The sequence below is a fragment of the Ammospiza caudacuta genome, chromosome 4 (assembly GCF_027887145.1).
Source record: "Ammospiza caudacuta isolate bAmmCau1 chromosome 4, bAmmCau1.pri, whole genome shotgun sequence".
Classification (NCBI taxonomy): domain Eukaryota; kingdom Metazoa; phylum Chordata; class Aves; order Passeriformes; family Passerellidae; genus Ammospiza; species Ammospiza caudacuta.
The window spans coordinates 74,438,022-74,458,067 of NC_080596.1; the positions used below are offsets into that span (position 1 = coordinate 74,438,022).

The 20,046-nt window shown below is 39.0% G+C and overlaps 1 protein-coding gene across 4 annotated transcripts in view; it reads left to right on the forward strand.

Moving 5' to 3' along the window:
* CTNNA2 (catenin alpha 2) overlaps positions 1-20,046 on the forward strand; it is a 483,346-nt gene that overhangs the window by 50,244 nt on the left and 413,056 nt on the right. For all 4 annotated transcript variants that reach the window (XM_058803073.1, XM_058803075.1, XM_058803076.1 and 1 more), the window contains exon 2: positions 8,322-8,428. In XM_058803073.1, coding sequence (XP_058659056.1) covers positions 8,327-8,428 — 102 coding nt within the window. In that variant the 5' untranslated portion in view covers positions 8,322-8,326. The remainder of the gene's footprint in view (positions 1-8,321; positions 8,429-20,046) is intronic.

Genomic DNA, 20,046 nt, shown 5'->3' on the forward strand with positions numbered 1-20,046 from the left:
AGCTGCAGGGTAATACTGAGGTAAGGTTAATTGTAGTTTCCAAGGATGAGGAATTGTAAATAGGATTCTTTTGGTGAAAGGATGACCCCTACATGCAGGAACAGAAGCTTGCAAAGTCATGGTTAGGATTAAGTTCAAGAACTCTTTTTGAAGCACTGTTGGAACTTGAGAGGCTAATTCTATTGTTGTAAGGGGAGCAAATATGTTAATTTAAACCAAAGATTCTCAGTACTTCTCTGCCTTTGTAAAATGTGAGCGGGTGTTACCAATGCCAAGTTCATACAATGAAGAAAAGTAGGGAGTGAAATAGAAGAAGTGAAGAAATGTTTGTTTGGATTTTTTTTCCTGCAAGGTAATGTTACCTTAAGTGAAAGCAGAAAAAAAGTTTCCAAACTTACAGTTTGATTACTAAAAAGGAAGGTAATTTCTCTAAATTTAGCATATCTACAGTAATTTATGTGTCTTTTACAGATATTACTTTGCTGTATGTAGAAATTTGCATCATTTGGGGGGAAATGTGATGGATAGAGAGGAGAGTGCAGGATCTGCACCGAGGACCTGATTTAAAATGATTTGGTTTTCCTGGGCTTGCAGCATGACCTGACATGAACCGGCCTCTCAGCAGCACTGAGCTCAGGGGCTTTGATCACGTCCAGAGCTGTGAGAGAACTTTTATTAGGAGGTGTTGAGGAGCTGTGTGAATACAGAGCGATCTGGGGGAAAATCTGTGGTTGTACAGAACAGACAGGACAGCCTTTTGCTGGTGCCTGGCTGCCTTGTGGTACAGATTCCTTAAAATCTTCTATTTCACTGAGCTTTTAGGGAAACTCCCCTACTTTGACTGTAAAAGTTGCTCAGTGGAAAAAAACCATGCTTGTATAAATAATGCAAGATGAATTATTTGAATATAGGAATTTTATGTATGGCTGTTCGAAGCAGATTTCAAGCACTTTGATTGCTTACTCTTATTGGAGTAAATTACTTTTCACGTGGTTCTACTTGGAATATTTATTAAAGCAAAGAAATGCCAACAATCCTATTTTTCATCCTTCCTAGGAATAGCACTCCCTAAATCACCAGGCTTCTCATGGAGAACCAACCATTAGAAATTTAGGTGTTTTAAGGATTTGATATTGGATATAACATCCCCCTGGAGTGAAGATCTTCTAAATAATAAACTTCACCTGAGTGCTGAATGATGGGAGAACCCAAATAGACACTCAGACTCAGCTGTAGGTGTGTGAGCCCTTAAAGTAGAATTGTTTTCCTAGGACAAAGAGTAGATAAAAGCTGTTTGGACACTGCATGCAGTTAAGGTTTGCACAGAATTTTGAGGTCCATTCTCACTTTCTGGTCAAAGCAGAGGCAGCAGAGGGTCAGGCAGGTGGGTGGGGATAGGACACATTTGTTACTCCAACTCTTACACTGATGTTTGCACCTTCCCTGGGAGATTTTCAGGACCTCTTTGATTTCTCAATGCCTCACACCTGATGCAGGTCTGTTGTCTCCAAGACTGAGTTGGTTAATGTGACTGAAAAATGTCAATCCCTCCATCATTGCCTTTTTTAGCTTTTTTAGCCAGTTCTTGTGTTGGGGCTCTGCATTGTCTCTGTCCCACTGGCTCTGTTACTACAGTAATCCTCCCCTTGAAAAGTGTAGGGGGATAGAACATAAGTAAATAAAGGTAGTGTAGAAAGTAATCTTAACCCTAAAGAGTTGCAGCTGAGCCAATTATTAAGGATTAGGAGCAGGTCTGATGTTAACAGGCCACAGCTGTAACCAGTAAGAAGAGTCTTATAAAAGAGTGGATTTGTTGGTTGAGAGGATCTGGAGTCAGTTGGCTGCTGTGAGGACAAGGGAGAGTCAATGCCTGGAGGAAATGCCTACAAGAAACATCAAGGGGGTACAAAACTCCAGCAATGTGAAACCCTTGCAATGTAATGACAATGGAACTCTTGCAGTGTAATGGCCACAAATGGTGACCCCGATGTGACTGGGGTAAAGGACTCAAATACTAAACTGTATGACCCTGTGGATTTGGGGAAGCAGGACTTGAATACTAAAATATTGGTAAAATATATCAATTGTAGGTATTAATGTTTTCTAACTATGAGTATAAAAGATCTTGAAGATAAGTACTTTGTAAACTGAGGAAGCTGCAAAACTGAGCTAGCATTTAGAAATATATATACATGTACTATAATATGTTGTCTGAACATCTGTATAACTATTAGTTCTGAATGAAATATATGCAAGTGTCACAATGTTAATTTATTTGAACATGTCCTTCTAGAAATGCTGCAATTCTGTAATTAAAAGGAAAAGTGAGAATTGTAGGGGGCTAGAACATAAGTAAATAAAGGTAGTGTAGAATGTAATCTTACCCCATTAAGGAGTTGCAGCTGAGCCAATTATTAAGGATCAGGAGCAGGCCTGATGTTAACAGGCCACACCTGTAGCCAATCAGAAGAGTGTTATAAAAGAGTGGATTGGTTGGCTGAGGGGAACTGGAGTCAGTGGCTGCTGTGAGGACAAGGGAGAGTCAGTGCCTGGAGAAGCTGCCTACAAGAAACATCAAGGAGGTACAAAACTCCAGCAATATGGAACCCTTACAATGTAATGACAATAGAACTTTTGCTCTATAATAACAGCAGGTAAAGCCCTTTTCCCTCCTTCCTTGGTGGTTTATTGCTTAGAAATCTGAGTTTGCATCATGGGCTGCTTCCATTTAAGAATGTGGTGTTGTTGAGGCCAAAGCAGAATCTCGCCCTGCTGTGGAGGGTTAGCAGAAGGGGAGAGGGTTGTGAATCCAAAGGGAAGCTGAGAGCTCAGAAAAGCTCCAATTAAAAAAATTCTGTATGATTAGGCTTGAGAGTGGGGCCTAAAGGTTTAGTTTGGCTTGTTTCTTCCCCACCTAAGTTGTGAAAGAAGAGAGGAGTCACATTCTTTAAAAAAAATAAATGAGTATGTGAAGAAGTTGTTGTTCAAGTGTGGAGACAGACACTCCTTATACTCCTCCAAACCATCCTGCTCTGTTTATTAGTTTTTTCCTTTCTCCACTTATTTAAGCAAGGTGATGGGAAGTTCCCACTTGAGCTCTGATTGTTTCAGCCAGATCTGCTGGAGGCTGTGCTGGGCTGTCATTGACTAATGATAAGACCTTTTTATCTGCTGAAAGGCATGTTCTCCATTCCCTTTCCCACTGCACTTTTACTCCTCGTAGTAAGTCTGTCCTCTTAGCATTTCTGCTTTATTTCCTTTCCCTGTAATTGTTATGTGCTGCTGCTTTTTGTCCTTCTGTCTCTATTTGTATTCTTGTCTGAATGGAGGCAGAGAATGAGCAAATGGATTGGGAATTGTGCTGGAAACCAGGCTCCCTTGAGGATCAGAGCTCTTGCAGCTTCACTTTCTGCTGCTCAGGTCAGAGCAGAGGTGCAGCTGCATTGCTCAGCACTGCAGATAAATGTCAGGGAACAGGATCTTGGCTATGGATATATAGGTTTATGTATATAAATATATCAGTGCAGCTCTCTGCCAGCCAGGTCAGCCAGGGCTGGGCTCTCCAGGGCTGTGTGTGTTTGTAGGATTTCTGATTTCTGAGCTGGTTTGTCCTGTGCTCCTGCCTGCCCTGTGCCTGAGCTAATCCAGAGCCAGCTCGTGCATCTCTAAACGCTGTTATTCTCTGTAGGCAGACTCAAGGGTATAACCATTCATGTGTTTAGATTTCCACCTCCCAGTGAAGCAAATGTCTGTGAAATCAGTCAGTTGGTTTTTTTTTTTTTTTTTCCTCTCTGTCTGTCTCAAGGGCTTGTGTATCCTGCTGGAAGGAATTCCATATTCCTGGCAGAAGTCTGTCTCTGTGCAGAGAGGTGTTTGTTTTGACGTGGTTCTCAATCTTCAGATGAGAACCAAGGAAGTGCAGGCTGTGTTTTTAACTCATCTTAAACCAGTTTGTGTCTGGAGAGGCTGCCCTGCCCTCCACCTGTGCTGCTCTTCTCAGGGCTTTGGTTGTTCCCTGTGCTGCTGTGAGCATGGCAGGGTGAATTACTGTCCAGGCAGGTTCTGCTCCTGGTGGAATTCACCAAGGGAGGAGGTTGGAAACCTGCAGGAGGAGCTGAGCTGGGGGATCAGACGGGTTTAAAGCATTTGTGGAATTGCCCCATTGATCTGGACATGGGGAGTGGTGACTGATGGAGAATCAGATGTAATGCAGATTTTCTTCACTCCTCCATGTAAATGCCTTAAGCATTAGGTATTAAATATTGAGTATTATTATTGAGTAAAAAATTAGTCTTTTAACTTTACTATTTGGACAGATTATTACTATTTTGCTAAATTATTTCTATTTAGCCTTTTGACTCCTCTCACCTTACTGCTTCTCAACCTTGCTGGACATCTTTCTTCCACTAATAAATATAATTTTTTGCCTTGCAGTAGCAAGTAGTGTGTTGGAAGTACAGACTTGATCTGCCAGCATTGCCAATTTACTCCTGCCAGCTGATTAATCCTACAGCTTTGCTATGAGTCAGGTGGAAGGGGTTTTTACTTTATTCTGGATGAAATGTTTACCATCTGTCTTTCGTGTCTGCATTGCAGATGTGAGCTGGACTAACAGCTGGAGGTCTGCTCAAGACTGGCAATGTTTATATTTCTAAAAAAATTATCACTTTGCTTCAGCAAACGTTGCTTTTGCCGATGTAGATTTTAAATATTTTTACTCTTAAGTTGGAGCTGCAGTCACTCGTGAGCAGCTTTGACCCTCAGAAATCTCTGTGTGAGTCACAGGGAGAGTGGCTCTGTTGTGGAGGAAAACCAGGGAGTTGTAGAGTGACAGACAAACAATTCCACATGCTGAACATTTTGCGTTCGTAGGATGTTCCAAAAAGTAAAATTATGCTGTGTGAAGAGGCTGGTGGCAAGGGTGGTGTGGGGTTACAATTCTGGGGACTGGTATATAATGGAGAATTCTGCTGCTGGGTCTTGTATTTGCGGGGTTCCCAGATAAGGGCAGGAATGGTGAATCTGACTGTGTGTTCTTAGAAGGGTAATTTATTATTTTATGATACTATGTTACATAAAAGAATGCTATACTAAACTACACTAAAGAATACAGAAAGGATACTTACAGAAGGCTAAAAAGATAATAATGAAAACTCGTGACTCCTTCCAGAGTCCTGACACAGCTTGGCCCTGATTGGTCATTAAATCAAAACAATTCACATGAAACCAATGAAAGTCAGCTGTGGGTAAACAATCTCCAAACACATTCCACATGTGAGCACAACACAGGAGAAGCAAATGAGATAAGAACTGTTTTCATTTTTTCTCTGAGGCTTCCCAGCTTCCCAGGAGAAAAATCCTGGGCAAAGGGATTTTTCCAGAAAATGTGACGGTGACAGATGTGGATTTTGGCTCCGCTTGTTCCACTTGTCCAAGTAAATACTTGTTAGTATTTGCTAAAGTAAATACTGATTTTCTTTACAGATAGGCTTTGGAGACAGACTGGCTAAACAAATGCTCACACTGAACATTACTGAGCTGGATAGCAACATTTCTGTGCTGCTGTATTTAGGAAAAGCTAAAAGCTTAGAACAAGAGAGACATTTTGGCATATGCTCAAGGAAGAAGAAACACAGGCAAAAGAATTCCGAAAATATATTCTTGAAGGAAGTCTGGAGCTAGTTTCAGGATTAAGACTGCAATGTCTGTATACTTCTATGGCAGTAGTATTACAGCACTATTAAATTATATTTCCTTTCAGTGGAGTACTTAAAGCTACTTCTGGGGAATATTTGGTCAAATAGTCATAAAATACTCTGAGCATCCTGTCCTTTATCCAACTGAGCAGTCCCTGTTTGCCTGTTTGTTGTAGGAAGTTCAGTGCAGAAATTGCAAGGAAGAAACACTCCATCTATTCTTACATAAACACTTGGGCAGGTAACTTCTCTTTAGTCTTGTCATTTAAAATTGCTGTTGTGACAGCAACTGAAGGATTGTTGAGAAAAATACATTAATTTTACTTTTTTCTTATTTGCTGTTGTGGTGTAGATTTGACTGCAAATGAAAAACTGCCGCAAGTTTTTAATAAGATTTTTTCTTGCGTGTTCCCTTTTTATATTTGAAAGCTGCTGTGGTGGATTTAGTGTTCGCTAATTGTTAGTCTATCTATTTTTTGTTGAGAGGCAGGATTAGGAAAAATAAAGTAGGTTTAACATTTTAAAAGGGTATAAAGAAAAATTTATTAATAATAAGTAAAAGAAAAAGTAATAAAAATTAGAATAGGATCACCCTTTGAGTTCTGAGGGATATTTGTTTTATTTTTTAGTAAAGGTTATATTCTGGCTGTAACAAGTGATCACCCAGGTTATTTTTAGTATCACCTGCATGACTACCATCCACTGAAGTGAATTTGCTTTTGTAGGCTCTGGACTATGGCACAGCTTTGAATTTGTTTTTGAATTATGACAAGTTTGAGTACTCCTGTTAATAGTTAGTGAGGAGAAGTGTGCTTAGTGAAAAGACTGTGACACATTTGAAAATATCCTAACTTGTAATTAATCAATTAGAGTAATTGTCTACTTCAAGTTTATTTTTTTAATTCCAGGGACCAACTGAAGTGGCAACCAACTTTATATAAAAAAGGAACAGGATCTGAAAGATAATTGAATATTATCTGTTGGAAAAACAATAGCTCCCCCATCACCCATGTTTACAGCAACTAGAAACTGTCTCACAATTTGCTTTAATCACGCCTGGGTGTTTTCAGCACTGTAAAACATGAAACCTAATGGGTTTCTGTGGAAGACTGGAAACTGAATAATAGTGATTTTAGCACTCACTAGATATTATCTGATAATTCTGTTACCAAATGTTTGCAAGTGAGAGGAGGCTAATGATGGTTTTATATGTGATTTATAAATATATTGATCAGGGAGTTCAGATATGCCTCTCTTTTTGAGCAAGTATTTAAACCCAGTGAGAATCTTCTGCAGAGACTCACCAGCCTGTTTATATTGATTGATAGTGATTCCTCCAGACACTCTCCTGAGTAGAGCAGTAAAATTTATTTTGTATGTACTGGATAATGCTGCTAAATCCTGAGTAAGTGCTTTGCTGAATTCATGAAGTGGATTGTGATTCAAGGAGCAATAGATGAGTTTCTTTTGATTTTGTTCCCTTTATTATGGTGGTGATTAATTCATTTATTTATTTGTAAGTTTTAGTACTGAAATTAGCTTATTGATTAAAAATGCTAAGATAAAATGCCAAAGTTGCCAAGTTAAAAGTACTAAAATTGCTTTCTGAAGAAAACAATTTAAGACTTTTGGGATATTGTATGCAGAGGAGCCTGACTTGAATCTCACATGATATCCAGTATGATATTACTGGTTTGTCTTTACCTGTTAAGAGTTCTCATGGTTTACAGGATTTCTAATTTTTCATTTTAATTTTGAAATAAATATTTAAATCGGAATTATTTGAAGTGAACATTTTTTTTCATTTGATTTTTCTGTCTTCTTGGGTTTGGTGGACAGGTTAATTTACATGTGGCTTTGCTTGTCACCAAATACTTAAATCCCTTTGCAGCTCAGTGAGGTGCACTGGATGTCTCTTACAGCCTGACAGCTGGACTTCTCTGTGTCTGGAATTTCTAAAATGAATTCAACTGTTAAGAAAATTACACGAAAACCTGAAATGGTGAATAAAATGACAGCAATTTGCTGTTGTCTTCATTTTGGGCTTTGTTTAAGCTTTTAAGCCTAAGGTGGTCTGGAGAATCTGTTTTGTCTTTAAATGAGTACTCCTCTTCTTGATGAAGAATTAAGAAATGCTGAATACGGGGGGGAAGTTTGATTCAAAAATCTGAACAGAGTTGTTGAATTTGTTTTATTCCACTTCTGACTCTTCCAGTTCCTTGCCTCTCATGCTGGGGTGGTGCAGGGGAATATGGGGGTTGTAGTAAGTTCATAAAACTTCCTCACTCTTTTCCCCTGCTCCATTTTGGGGTCTCTTTGTGGGATAAAGTCCTTCAGGATAAACCTGCTCCTGCTTGTGCCCTCCATGGGATGTGGTCCCTTCAGGACATACCCATCTGCTGTGGTTCTGGAGATACAGGAATAATTTGGAATATAAACCTCTAATAACACCCATAGGATATGGCAGTGATGCTCCTGGGAGTTCTTGGGAGCACAGGAACACCAGCAATACTATGGAGAAGTATTTAATATGTGGCTATATATATTTATTCTTTAAATAAATGCTCTGCAGTGTGTGGATATTGAAGTAATAATTCTCATGCTGTGTGATTTTATCTGTTCCAGGGAGTATGACTTCTGCAACATCACCTATCATTCTGAAATGGGACCCCAAAAGTTTGGAAATCAGGACTCTCACAGTAGAGAGGCTATTGGAGCCACTTGTTACCCAGGCAAGTGTCTTTGGTTTGTTTTGTTTCTTCCTTCAGCCTGATGCTGTATTTACTCTCTTTACATAATTATCTTAATAGTATTTGATAATAAAAACATGAGTGGTTTTTGTTCGTGATCTCTGTTGGAAAGCTTTGCTCAAACATGTTTAGAGGCTCTTGTTCTAAATAATTTATAGTCTCAAAATGTGAGCAGGAATACAGTAGCAACAGCTATTTGCTTATGTCTGTCTTATAAAGCAATTTAGAAATTTCACAAACAGTCAGTCTGAGATAGGGGTCTGACTGAGACATGCTTCTGGCTTGTTATTTCACCATGAAAGACAGCCTCAAAATGAAAACAAACCAAAACCAACCATCCAAATTACAGAAACTATTAAAACTGGTTTTTATGGAGTGTTTGTAGAGGCCTGGTGCCTTTTTGTTTCTGAGTTGCTGTTAATAAGGGAAAGCTGCTTCTTTAATTCCCCCCAAATGATGTCTCTCTATGGTTTCTCTGCTCTTTCAGTGAGTCATTTTCCACTTTCCAAAGCTGGTTGTTTTTCTTTGTTTTTGAAAAAAAATTGTTACTTCTCTACAAATTATTCTGGACATGAAAGTTTCTAACTCTAATGACTTTACAGATTCATGGCAGAGAGTTTGTTCTTTCGTTCCACATGGTGATAACATGGTATTTAACTTCCATTATAAACCCTGATAATTTTGTTCTTGGTATGAAAGACAGACTAAAATTCTGAATTCACTGTGAAACCATGTGAAAATGAGGCAGCCAGTTCTTTGTTATTCTGCTACTGATCAGCATCAGCAACCAAACCCTGTTGTGAAACCCAAGTTGTTGTGTCCTCTGTGAGGAATTTCCTGTTCTCCTTTTGCTTTATTTTCCCCTGCTTTACCCAGAGAAGAGAAAACATCAGCCCGGGAGTTCCATTGTAGATTCACATTTTCACCAGGGGCTGGGTTAACTTTGGGCTCAGCTACACCTCTGTTTCATAGCACACTTGAGCAAATGCAAATCAAGAAATTACAAGCTGAGCTCCAGGACTTGGATTTCTTCAATGATAAAAACTCATGTTCCCAAGATTGTATTTTGATGAGCAACTATGTGTTTCTATTTTAGCAGTGTGTCAAGGAGACTAGGGAAAATAAAATGCTGTCAAGAGAGGGTAGACAAATGTTAGGCTATTGTTTTATTCAACTTATATGAATATTTCCATTCTGATTTCTTGTTTTCATAGGCTTCTAGATAAAATGAATAAATAAAATAAAAACCTCCTTTTTGAACATGTGATTTGATTTTTTGTATTAGGGAAATAAGTAGATTTGCTTTTTTTCCCTCTACATTGATTCCAGTGGAGTATGTTTGGCTAAAACCTGTTTTATATGAGCCACACAAATGTAATCACGAAAGCTCCAAGTGATGAAAAATGTGTTACCTTCAGATTGCCTTTATCTGTTGCATTTCTAGCTGAGGCTTGTTCAGCTGCTCTTTCTGTTTTTTCTCAGATAAGTTAAGGATCATCCCAGTTTTGAAGGTGCTTTTTTTTTTTTCTTTTTTTTTCCTTTGCCTGAAATAGCATTTGCAGTCTGCTCAGGTCATGAATAATCTCTGGTTTGCCTGTGCCGTGGCAGCCTCCACAAGATGGCACGTGCAAATAGATTGGGATCTCCTTAAAAAGTTTCAAAGCAATTTCCTTCCTGAGAGAGAGAGAGAACATCTAATTTGAAACTTTATCTTGGCAAATAAATAAATAGATAAATGTATAGGTATTTAATCTCATTCAGTTTGAGCTCTGAAGAGCACTTGTGGATTCAAATGAGCTGCTTAACAAGGAGGTCTTGGAGGTGGGAAGTTCTTCCATAAGTCATTGGAACATGTTACTGGATAGAAGAGAGAGGTTTGATGGCCACAAAATGTAGCAGAACTTTCACAGAAGTTCCTGGGCAGCCTTTGGAGGCAGTCCTACTTCCATGGAATAATTCAGCTTGGAAAAGCCCTCCAAGATCATGGAGTCCAACCTGTGCCCTGTCCCCACCTTGTCCCCAGCCCAGAGCACTGAGTGCCACGTCCAGCCATTCCTTGGACACCTCCAGGGATGGGGACTCCAGACCTCCCTGGGCAGTTCCAATGCCTGACCACCCTTTCAGTGAGGAAACTCCTCCTGATTTCCCACCTGGCCAGAACTCCAGGCCATGTCCTCTCATTCTTTTGCTGCTTGTCTGGAGGAAGAGGCCAATCCCCACCTTGGCACAACCTCCTTTCAGGGAGGTGTAGAGGAATTTTGAACAGCAGTTTGGAGCAGAATAAATCTTGACCCCCCTACAGCCAAAATTTTTCTGATCCTGTGATTTCCAGCACCAGCAGGACAAATTCATGTTTCATTTTGGCATTTGCATTTGAATAATCAGAGTACCTTCTTGTTCTCTGTGCTGTGTATGATTTTGGACAATGCTAGAAAAACTGGAAATTGTTGTACACAAGTTTTAGGGCTCCAAAAGTGCTAATTTAGTCCTTTGTATCTGTGAACTTAGACCCTGAACTCAGTGTATGTGTAGGCACATGACTGACAGATTTGCAGATCATGCACATCCACTGGTCTCTGTCAACGTTATATTTTCTGAAAAATCCTCTTTGCCCAGGATTTTCTCCTGGGAAGCTGAGAGGAATGAAAACAATAATTATTTGATTGCTGCTCCGTGTTTGCTGCTTTGGAATGTGGCTTGGACATTGCTCACCAATGGGTGAATGTTTGGTTCCATGTGAATTGTTTTTTCTTAATGGCCAATCAGAGCCAGCTGTGTCAGACTCTGAGTCAGTCATGGGTTTTTATTCTTCATTCTTGTGAAGCCTTCTGATGTCTCCTTTCTCTTCCTTTTAGTATAGTTTAGTATAGCATTCTTTGATATGATATTGATATAATATTGATATAATAGTATAATAAATCAGCCTTCTGAGAATATGGAGTCAGATTCTCATCTCTCCCCTCATCCTGGGGACCCTCACAAACACCACAGGTCTCTCCTGATAGTTTGGAGAGTAATGCAGGAATGTGATTTGTGGGTTTGACAAAGAACACCTCAGTGAGTCAGGGTAGGAGAATGGTGCATTAAAAGTGAATTTTAGACAAGCTCATTAGTGTTCCAGATGAGAAAATATGGATAACCTAGGAACTGATTTAGAAGAAATTAGAAGACAAGAAGGTTGTCTGAGCTGCAGGCAAAAAAAAAAAAAAAAAAAAAAAAGAAATTAAAAAATCCATTAACTGATCATGAGAATGCATTAGAAATGACAGAACTGCATTTATTCTAGGAAGACCTGAACTAGCAAACTAATTAAAAGTTTGTGTGGCTGTCAGAGATGTGAGAGGATTGGAACTGGCTGGGGTACCCCGTTCCCAGTGCTTGTTGTCATGGTGGAAGAGGAGCAGGCAGGGCCTGTCATGTCATTTATTAACTTGCCATTACTGAGTTTTTCTAAGAAATATGTGCTGGAAAGAAATCATTAGAATTTCTATTCTCCTCTGGGTTGAAATTACTAATTGAAATGTGTTTATTTCCTTTGGCTTTAGTGTCACAATTAGCTAAAAGCATAAGGTAATTGTCTTTATAGCTAGCTTTTTTTTCTGACCTTTTGTTTTACTATGAATCTAATAATTTTTAATTCCATTACATGTTTATACAGAAATATACAACTAAAATGTATTCTAAAGGGTTGCTGCCTATTACTCTCACCTTCCTGCAGAGTTACCAAGTGGGTTGCAATTTTATTTGTTAGATTGTGGGTGGTTTTCCTAAGAGAAAAGAATTACATTTTTAAGAAGGTTTTAACTGCAGTTATGTGATATTTTATGTATAGCTGAAAAATAAGATTTTTGGAGGTTATCCATAAGGAGTCAGGGGATTTTTTTTTGTTGCTGTTGGTTTTGAGTGGTATTTAAATATGAATATGAATGCAATATATATATGTTAAGAAGAGAAAAGAAATAATTGCCAACTGTAAACCACCAACATCCATGCAATTGTTTGTTGAAAAATACCAAAAAATAATCATGTATGTACAAGCAGATGAAAAGATGAAGGAGCTGTGTCATGTTTTTAAAGATGAGAAGATGAGATTTTCTCTGTTGCTAAGATTTAAATTTTCTAATGTCAATCTGTGGTTCTTTTCATTAGTTTTGCCTAGGAATTTTGAATATTCAGCCTATGTGGCTGTTTACAACTGTGCCTTTATTACCAGAACCATGCAGCAGTTGTGCCTTTTAGGATCTTTACATTTTTGGGCTGTTAGTTATTATTTCAGAGTTTTAACAACAGCACAAATAATGGTGAGTGTTCCTGTTGCAGATTGTTTGTGACTGATTCTGTTTTCCTTCAGTGTGACACACTTTGGTCCTTCTAGATTTGCTGGAGAGAGACAGTTCTGATTGCAGTGCATGTTTTGTGGGTTTTTCCCAGTAAATTTAAATGCCAGTTACAGCATCTTAAAGGAAGCAACAGTCTGTCATAAAACAGACTAAAATAAGTGATTAATGATTTTCCATTTTTAAAAACAATAGTATCACTCAGTAACATTAATTGCCTATACCTATGAAATAAGTAAGTCATTGGATTAAACCACAACTAGTTTCATTTTGTGTTGTTTATGTAGGAGATCAAAATAATAATGGCTGATGTTATTATTCATGAACTTAGGACTAATCCAATCTCTTGTACTCTATGTTTGGGAAATAGGTAAATTTCTATATTGCCTAAATATATAAACATAACTCTATTCCCAACAATTCCAATTAATTGGATATTACTTACATTTGGTGAACCTTGGTTTTATTGTATTTGAACCCTAAATCTGGTGTGCTTTTTTCCATGAGAAAGACGTTATTTATTAATCTTGTCAGCTGCATTTGAACAACAGCTTTACTTTTGTAGGGTGAATGTCTTTGCATATTTCAAACAAGTTGGGGAGAAGGTGGGTCATGGAACACTTCATGCCTGATACCTGTTGCACTTGTTTCAGTAATTGCACTGAGTTCTCCAGCCATTTATTTGATAGCTGGATTCAGCTGAAGTTGCCTTCAAGACAGACCTAAGGAAAAGTGAATTATAAAGGGTTATTTTTTCATTATTCATGCTCAATTCAGTTGTATAATAAGGTTAATATTAGGTCAGTATTCTTTTTTTTTTTTTTTTACCTGAACTTGACTGTTCTCCCAGTAGTAGAAATTAATTCTTGTTTAGGCTCTTTCTGTCAGATCAGTCCCAAATCCGTGGTGTTTCAGGAGGTGTGGGAGATTGGACTGTGCATGGATTGGCTGATGGCTGATCCGTGTTGTGGAGACAAAGTCAAATCATACCACAAGACGAATATGGAACGTCTTTCTCTCTGAAGCTGAATTTCAAACATTTTTATGAAGTTATTATCTTGACTAGGAAGAGAATCCTCCTTTCTTTCTCCAGCATTATAGAAGCATACGATTGTTTAAGTGGAAAAAACCCTCTAAGATAATTGAGTCCAACTGTTCCCCAGCACTGCCAAGGCCACCACTGACCCTGTCCCCAAGTGCCACATCCACACAATTTTTAAATCATGCCAGGGATGGAGACTCCATCACTGCCCTGGGCAGCCTGTTCTTGTGCTTGACCAACCTTCCAGTGAAGAAAATTTCCTTGATATCCAATCTAAACCTTCCAGGGCACAACTTGTGCCGTTTGCTCTTGTCCTGAGTCTCTACTATGTATTGCTTGAAATAATTCCTGAGCTGAGAACTGCCAGCTGCCTTTTTACTTCAGGATGTTTTTTTAACCATTAGAGAGGCATCTACTGCACTCTTCACATGCCTGTTTCTTGTTTGCCATTGTTTCAGTAACATTCGTGCCAGCTCTAGTTGGGATCCTCTCAGCGTGGAGTCTTTTTGTGCTGTCTAGGAGAACCTTTAGCTAAATTTTGTCATTTCTATTTTTACTCTCCCGTGCTTGAAAGCTGCAGGCTATTTTTGGTCTGCAGTGTCCTGTAAGATCTGGACCTTGTCAGTCTGTGCCTCTCATTTTACTCGCTGTTCAGAGGTGTTTGTGTTTGTACTTTGGATTTTGTGCATCTTGGCATTTGCAAGGGGGAGAATGAGGACTCAGAGGGATTTAGGTCTCATCCATCACTCCCATGCTCTGCTTTATGGAATGATGGTTCTTAACTCAGAGCAAGGCAATATGATGGCTGCTTTTTCTCTTCTCCTGCTGCACAAGCCAGCGTGGAAAGATGGTGAGAAAATTTGTCACTGGTGTGTCGTAGCTGGAAATGCAGATTGTGCTGGGAGCATCTTGGGTGTGCAATTAGCTGTGACTGAAAAAGCTCATGGCAAGAATGAACCTGCTCTAATTTGTAATTCTTTGTGTGAAATGCTGGATTCTCCATGCATTTGATAACTCCTCAATTTTCTTCATCATTAGGCAATTATTAGCAGCTCGGGGTTATCGGAAAGTGTTTTTGTCTTTATTGTGATACAGACAAAATAATTTTATTTGCAGAATGGTTTGGTTGGAAGGGACATGAAAGATCATCTTGTTCCAACCCCCTGCCATGGGCAGGGACACCTTCCCCTGTCCCAGGTTGCTCTGAGCCCTGTCCAGCCTGGCTGACTCTTCCCTGTAGTTGTAGGGAATAATTAGTGTGAGCAGCTTCATTGCTGGAGCCCAGGGAGGTCCCTGATCCTGTCTCCATCCTCTATCCTGAAATAGCATCTTTGGAACTTGTCTAGACAGCTCTCTAACCCAGTTCTATTCCTGCAGATGGTTTTCTGGCAGCTTTCATGGGAGGCTTTTCAGAAAATGTTCTTGCCTGGGATTTCCAAACTCTAATCAAGAGGATCAATCTAATTATTGAAGTGTTCTTCTTCTGCTTGTGTCCTTGAAGATGCGTAGAGAGGTCTAGTGAAACAGGGCTGAGTCTTTTTCATGTCCCCAAATCCACAACTCAGCAGGTTCTTAACAATCCTGTTGATTTAATTTGTGTCATCCCTGCAGAAGGGGAGCATCTAAAGGTTTTGAGGGAAAATTGGCTTTGGTTGCATTTCTAGATGATTTTTCCCAGTTTGCTTGAAAAGCAGTTCTATGTTTGGGGTTTTTTTTCAAAACATCTTGTGAACTGCCTGCCACTTCCAAAATTTCTCAGGGTTAACAAATATATTAGCAAATTATATTAGTTTTCTTTTATGTTGAAAAAGCTGATTAAAGCAGGACAGGTGTATCACCTTATGTTTTAAAAGTTGGTTGCATAACTGAAAGGCAGTGGCATTGATACAAAATCAGAAATGGATTTTCATTTTGGCTGATAAAGAAATCCTTGTTGATAACATAAAATTTACTCAAAGTCTTTGACACATTTTTTTTTCCCTGTGGTTAAATTAAAGACTTCAGAGTTACTCCAGCAGATACAAGTGCTAATATAATAATTTATATAACTGGAATGGTTCTAAGTCAAGGATATTTTTGTCATACCAATGTAGTGGGGGAACTTTAAAAACATGTTTTTATTATTACTAAATGGGAATTAAATGTATTTAAAGAAAAAACTTTAGTCACGTACTGGATGAGCAGGGTCTTGGTATGGTTTGTTAAGCAGCAACTTCAAAATGGATTTTCAAATATCCAGCTGAATGTGAGCTCATCATAACATGATAAAATGATCCTCAAGTGCATCAGTGCTGGGTATGAAGTAAATTTTATTTAAGCATTTTTATTGTTGTAACATAGTATTTGTTAATGAGATTATTATTGGAAGGATTTCCCCTTCTCAAAAAAGCTATTGACAAATTGGAATGAGATCAGAGAAGAATTATGTGAATTATTTTGGTTTTGTCTTTTAATGGAAGCCTAAAGACTTTGGATGCATTTCATCTATGCAAAAGCTTATCAATTAAAAAGAAATTGTCTTAAATTTGCTGCCAGTATAGATTTTGAGACTATTTCTGGTACCACTTACTGTGCAAATAACATTTTATGATTCTGATCTAAACTAAACTAGAATATGGGATTCACACCCTGAAAATAGAACATCCAAACACGAAACAGCCTCATCAGGGATTTTGGAGTAGGATTTGCAGGACTAGTAGTAACTTAGTAAGTTAAGGGGTATTATGGCTTTACCAGTGTATATTTGTGTATCAGCAAGATGTTGTCTTGCAGTGAAGGTTTTTTATTAATCCTACAAAATCCTCTCCCTTGAGAACAAAATGATTAGTGAATATAAAATGTAAACAAAGGGTAAATTACATACAAGCCGGAAAGATGGGAAAACACAGAATCACAGAAACACAGAAGTTCAAGACTGGAAGAGACCTATAAGATCATCAAATCCAACCCATGTTCTAACTGTTCAACTAGATCATGGCAGCAAGGGCCACATCCAGTCTTTTTTTGAATTCTTCAAGGGATGATGACTCCACCACCTCACTGGGTAAATGATTCCAGTATCTGACCACTCTTACTGTGAAATATTTCCTTCTTAATTCTAACTTGCATCTCCCTTGACGCAGCTTGAGACTGTGTCCTCTTGTTCTGTCTGTTGTCGCCCGGAGAAAGAGGCCGACCCCCAGCTCACCACAGGCACCCTTCAGGAAGTTGTAGAGAGCGATGAGGTCGCCCCTAAGTCTCCTTTTCTCCAGGCTGAACAACCCCAGCTCCCTCAGTCGCTCTTCGTATGGCTTGTGCTCCAAGCCCCTTATTAGTCTCGTTGTCCTCCTCTGGACACACTCAAGTAACTCGATGTCCCAGCGCTACCTGAATCTTTGGTGGAGAATTGGATGGATTTTTGAAGTGTGGCACTCATGAGGCATTTTAGATCCTGGGGTCAGTTTGGGCCCCTCATGGCAAGAGAGACTTGGAGGGTCTGGAGAGAGTCCAGGGAAGGGAACAGAGCTGGGGAAGGGTCTGGAGCACCAGGAAGGGCTGAGGGAGCTGGGAAGGGGCTCAGCCTGGAGCAAAGGGGGATCAGGGGGGGGACCTTGTGGCTCTGCACCTCTCCATGACAGGAGGGGACAGCCAGGGAACGGAGACAGGAGGAGAGGGAATGGCCAATCTAAACCGGGGGGGGGTTTAGAATGAATATTTGGGAAAATCTCTGCATGGAAAGAGTTGTGAAGGGAATGGAGTCGCCATCTCTGGAAGTGGTCAAAAAATGTGGGTGTGGCACTTGAGGCTGTGGTTTAGCTGCCCTCAGTTAATGGCTGGGCTTGTTGATCTTAAAGGTCTTTTCCAACCTTAATAACTCTGTGAGGTGCTTTAGGTCCACCAGGAGTCATAAAACTGGGAAAATAATTACTGGAAGAACAAAACCCTGCAGTAATGGGTCTTCTCTCTTTCTGAATCACGGAGGGAGCGATCCCTCCCTCCCTTAGTTTCTGTCATCGATCAGATTTGCTAGGGAAAAGAGAAACTAGAGCAGCACCTCTGTGATTAAATATGTATATTTCTAATGACTTGGGGAGCAATTTGGATATTGAAGTTTGCAATCCATCTTAGCTTCATTCTTCAGAGTGATCTGAAAACCTTACTCACTTTCTTCTTTTTCATTAACTTCATTAGCTGCGTGTGTCATCAGTCTGCAAAAGTTAGAACAGCTAGAAAATAATCCTAATTACAAAAATAATACCCTAATTACAAGATTTTGCTTTGAGGTGTTAATTAACCTAATTCTAATGATCCATGTTCTGAGAAGCAGTGGCAGTTTCTGTTCCATTGCCCTTCAATGTGTATTTCTGAACACTGAGTGATTTATTTGCAGTTCAAAAGACTCAGGCCATGGGTACATGGATATTTTGGATTTGATTTCTGTTTGTTTCCTTTGTTAATTTCTTTGGAATATTGATTCCATTGAATGTGCAATCTTTATTGGATCCAAGTAGACTTTCTGATAATTTTGACTGTTTTATGAAAAATTTTTTTTTTTTGGTAACTAGAGAGATCTGAGCTTTTGATGTATTTTAAAGATGACCTTGATTTTCAACCAAAGAAATTTAGATGAAGTTTTGCCTTAAAATGGTGTAACTGTGCCTTAAGCACATGGTGTAAATTACCATATTTATTTTCCTCTTTGGTAAATTAATTTTCAGGATCTTTTATCATAAACTTATCAGAGGCTGGTGTTCTTGAATATTATGTGTATGAGCAGCAAATACTCAGATTGAGAAGAAATATCCTCTTCTACTTGTCTCTTTCAGTGGGATGATTAATATTTTCCCCTTTATATATTGGAGTTTCTCTCTTATTTAGTCTATTTCTCTGTACTCCTGTAGTGCTTTGGTCCTCATTGATGAAACTTCAAATCTTGTACTAATTTATTATGAGGGTATTAAGGATATATAACTCTTGCTTAGCTTATCCAACACAGATTAATTCAATAATGTGCAGATGACCTTTGATGAATACACAAGGAATATTTCTCTGCTGAGTAGAAATTTTCCTTTTTGTAGATATCTGTTTTTTAAAATAAGTCTCTTTAATATCCTAAATGAAGTCAGAGCTAGAATTTCAATTCTCATTCTGTTTCTTGGGTCAGTGTGGAACAAAGCACAAATTTCCTCTCTTCCTTCATGACTAAAATGAAGATGGAAGCCAAAAAAAAATGCATAATCATCACAAAGTAACCTTGACATTTAATTTGTGTGTTGTTCTTTATAAACCTGTTTTCAGGATGAAAATAGACAAAATTGAGTATACATAACATTTTAAACTTATTAATTTTCGCTTAAGAATTTTTACTTCAGCTTAATTTTCACTTAAGAAACTGGTGGTGTAGAAAAGGATAAACCAAAATATTGGGTTTTCATGCCAGGTTTTGGTAGGGAGGGTGCTACAGAATGTATGAGCCTAAATGAGGGGTGCAGGACTCCAGGGGCTCTCCAAAATGCAGTTTATTGTATCCAAGGTGTCACAGCAGTCCAGGGTCGTGGGTGACAGAGCTGTGCCCACAGCTGTCAGCTCCAGCTGCAGGCAGGCCTGGAGACCCTGAGTTTAGGTTACAATGCATTATATACTTTTCTTTGCTGAGCATCTTCATACAGTAGAACCAATCTAGACCTTAACTTTTATCTCTAGCCTATCATAACTACTGTAATTACCATATTCATGTCACTGTTCTCCAATCACTAAAAGTCAGTGCATTACAGTTTAAGCTAGAAGTTGTTTTCAGTTTTCTTGCAGTGGAAAATTCTGAGACCTTTTTTCTACTTGCAGCATTTGCTGACTTGTTTGCCTGTGCTCTCTTTCTGCTTGGCAAAAACATCTTCTTGTTTGGGGTGGGTTTATCCTTTGCTCTAAGCCATAAAACCCCTTCTAACTAACACAGCCTTTGCCTCCTTGGTTATCCAGTGAGACTGGCTCAGCAATTCTTTTCTTCTGTATCAAAACTTGGTTCCATCTCTATTCCTCCATCAGACTCTACATTCAAAAATCTTCCTGCCAAGCACACATATCTGTGACACTTTCTTGTCAAACTTTCATCCTTCCCAACAGTGGGTTCAGTGAGAAGCTGCTGGAAGCTTTCCCATGCCCATTTAGCCAATTCCATCCAGCTCCAGGCTGGACTCACCACTGGACAAAGCTGACACCTCTGCACTTTCTTCCTCTAAATCCTT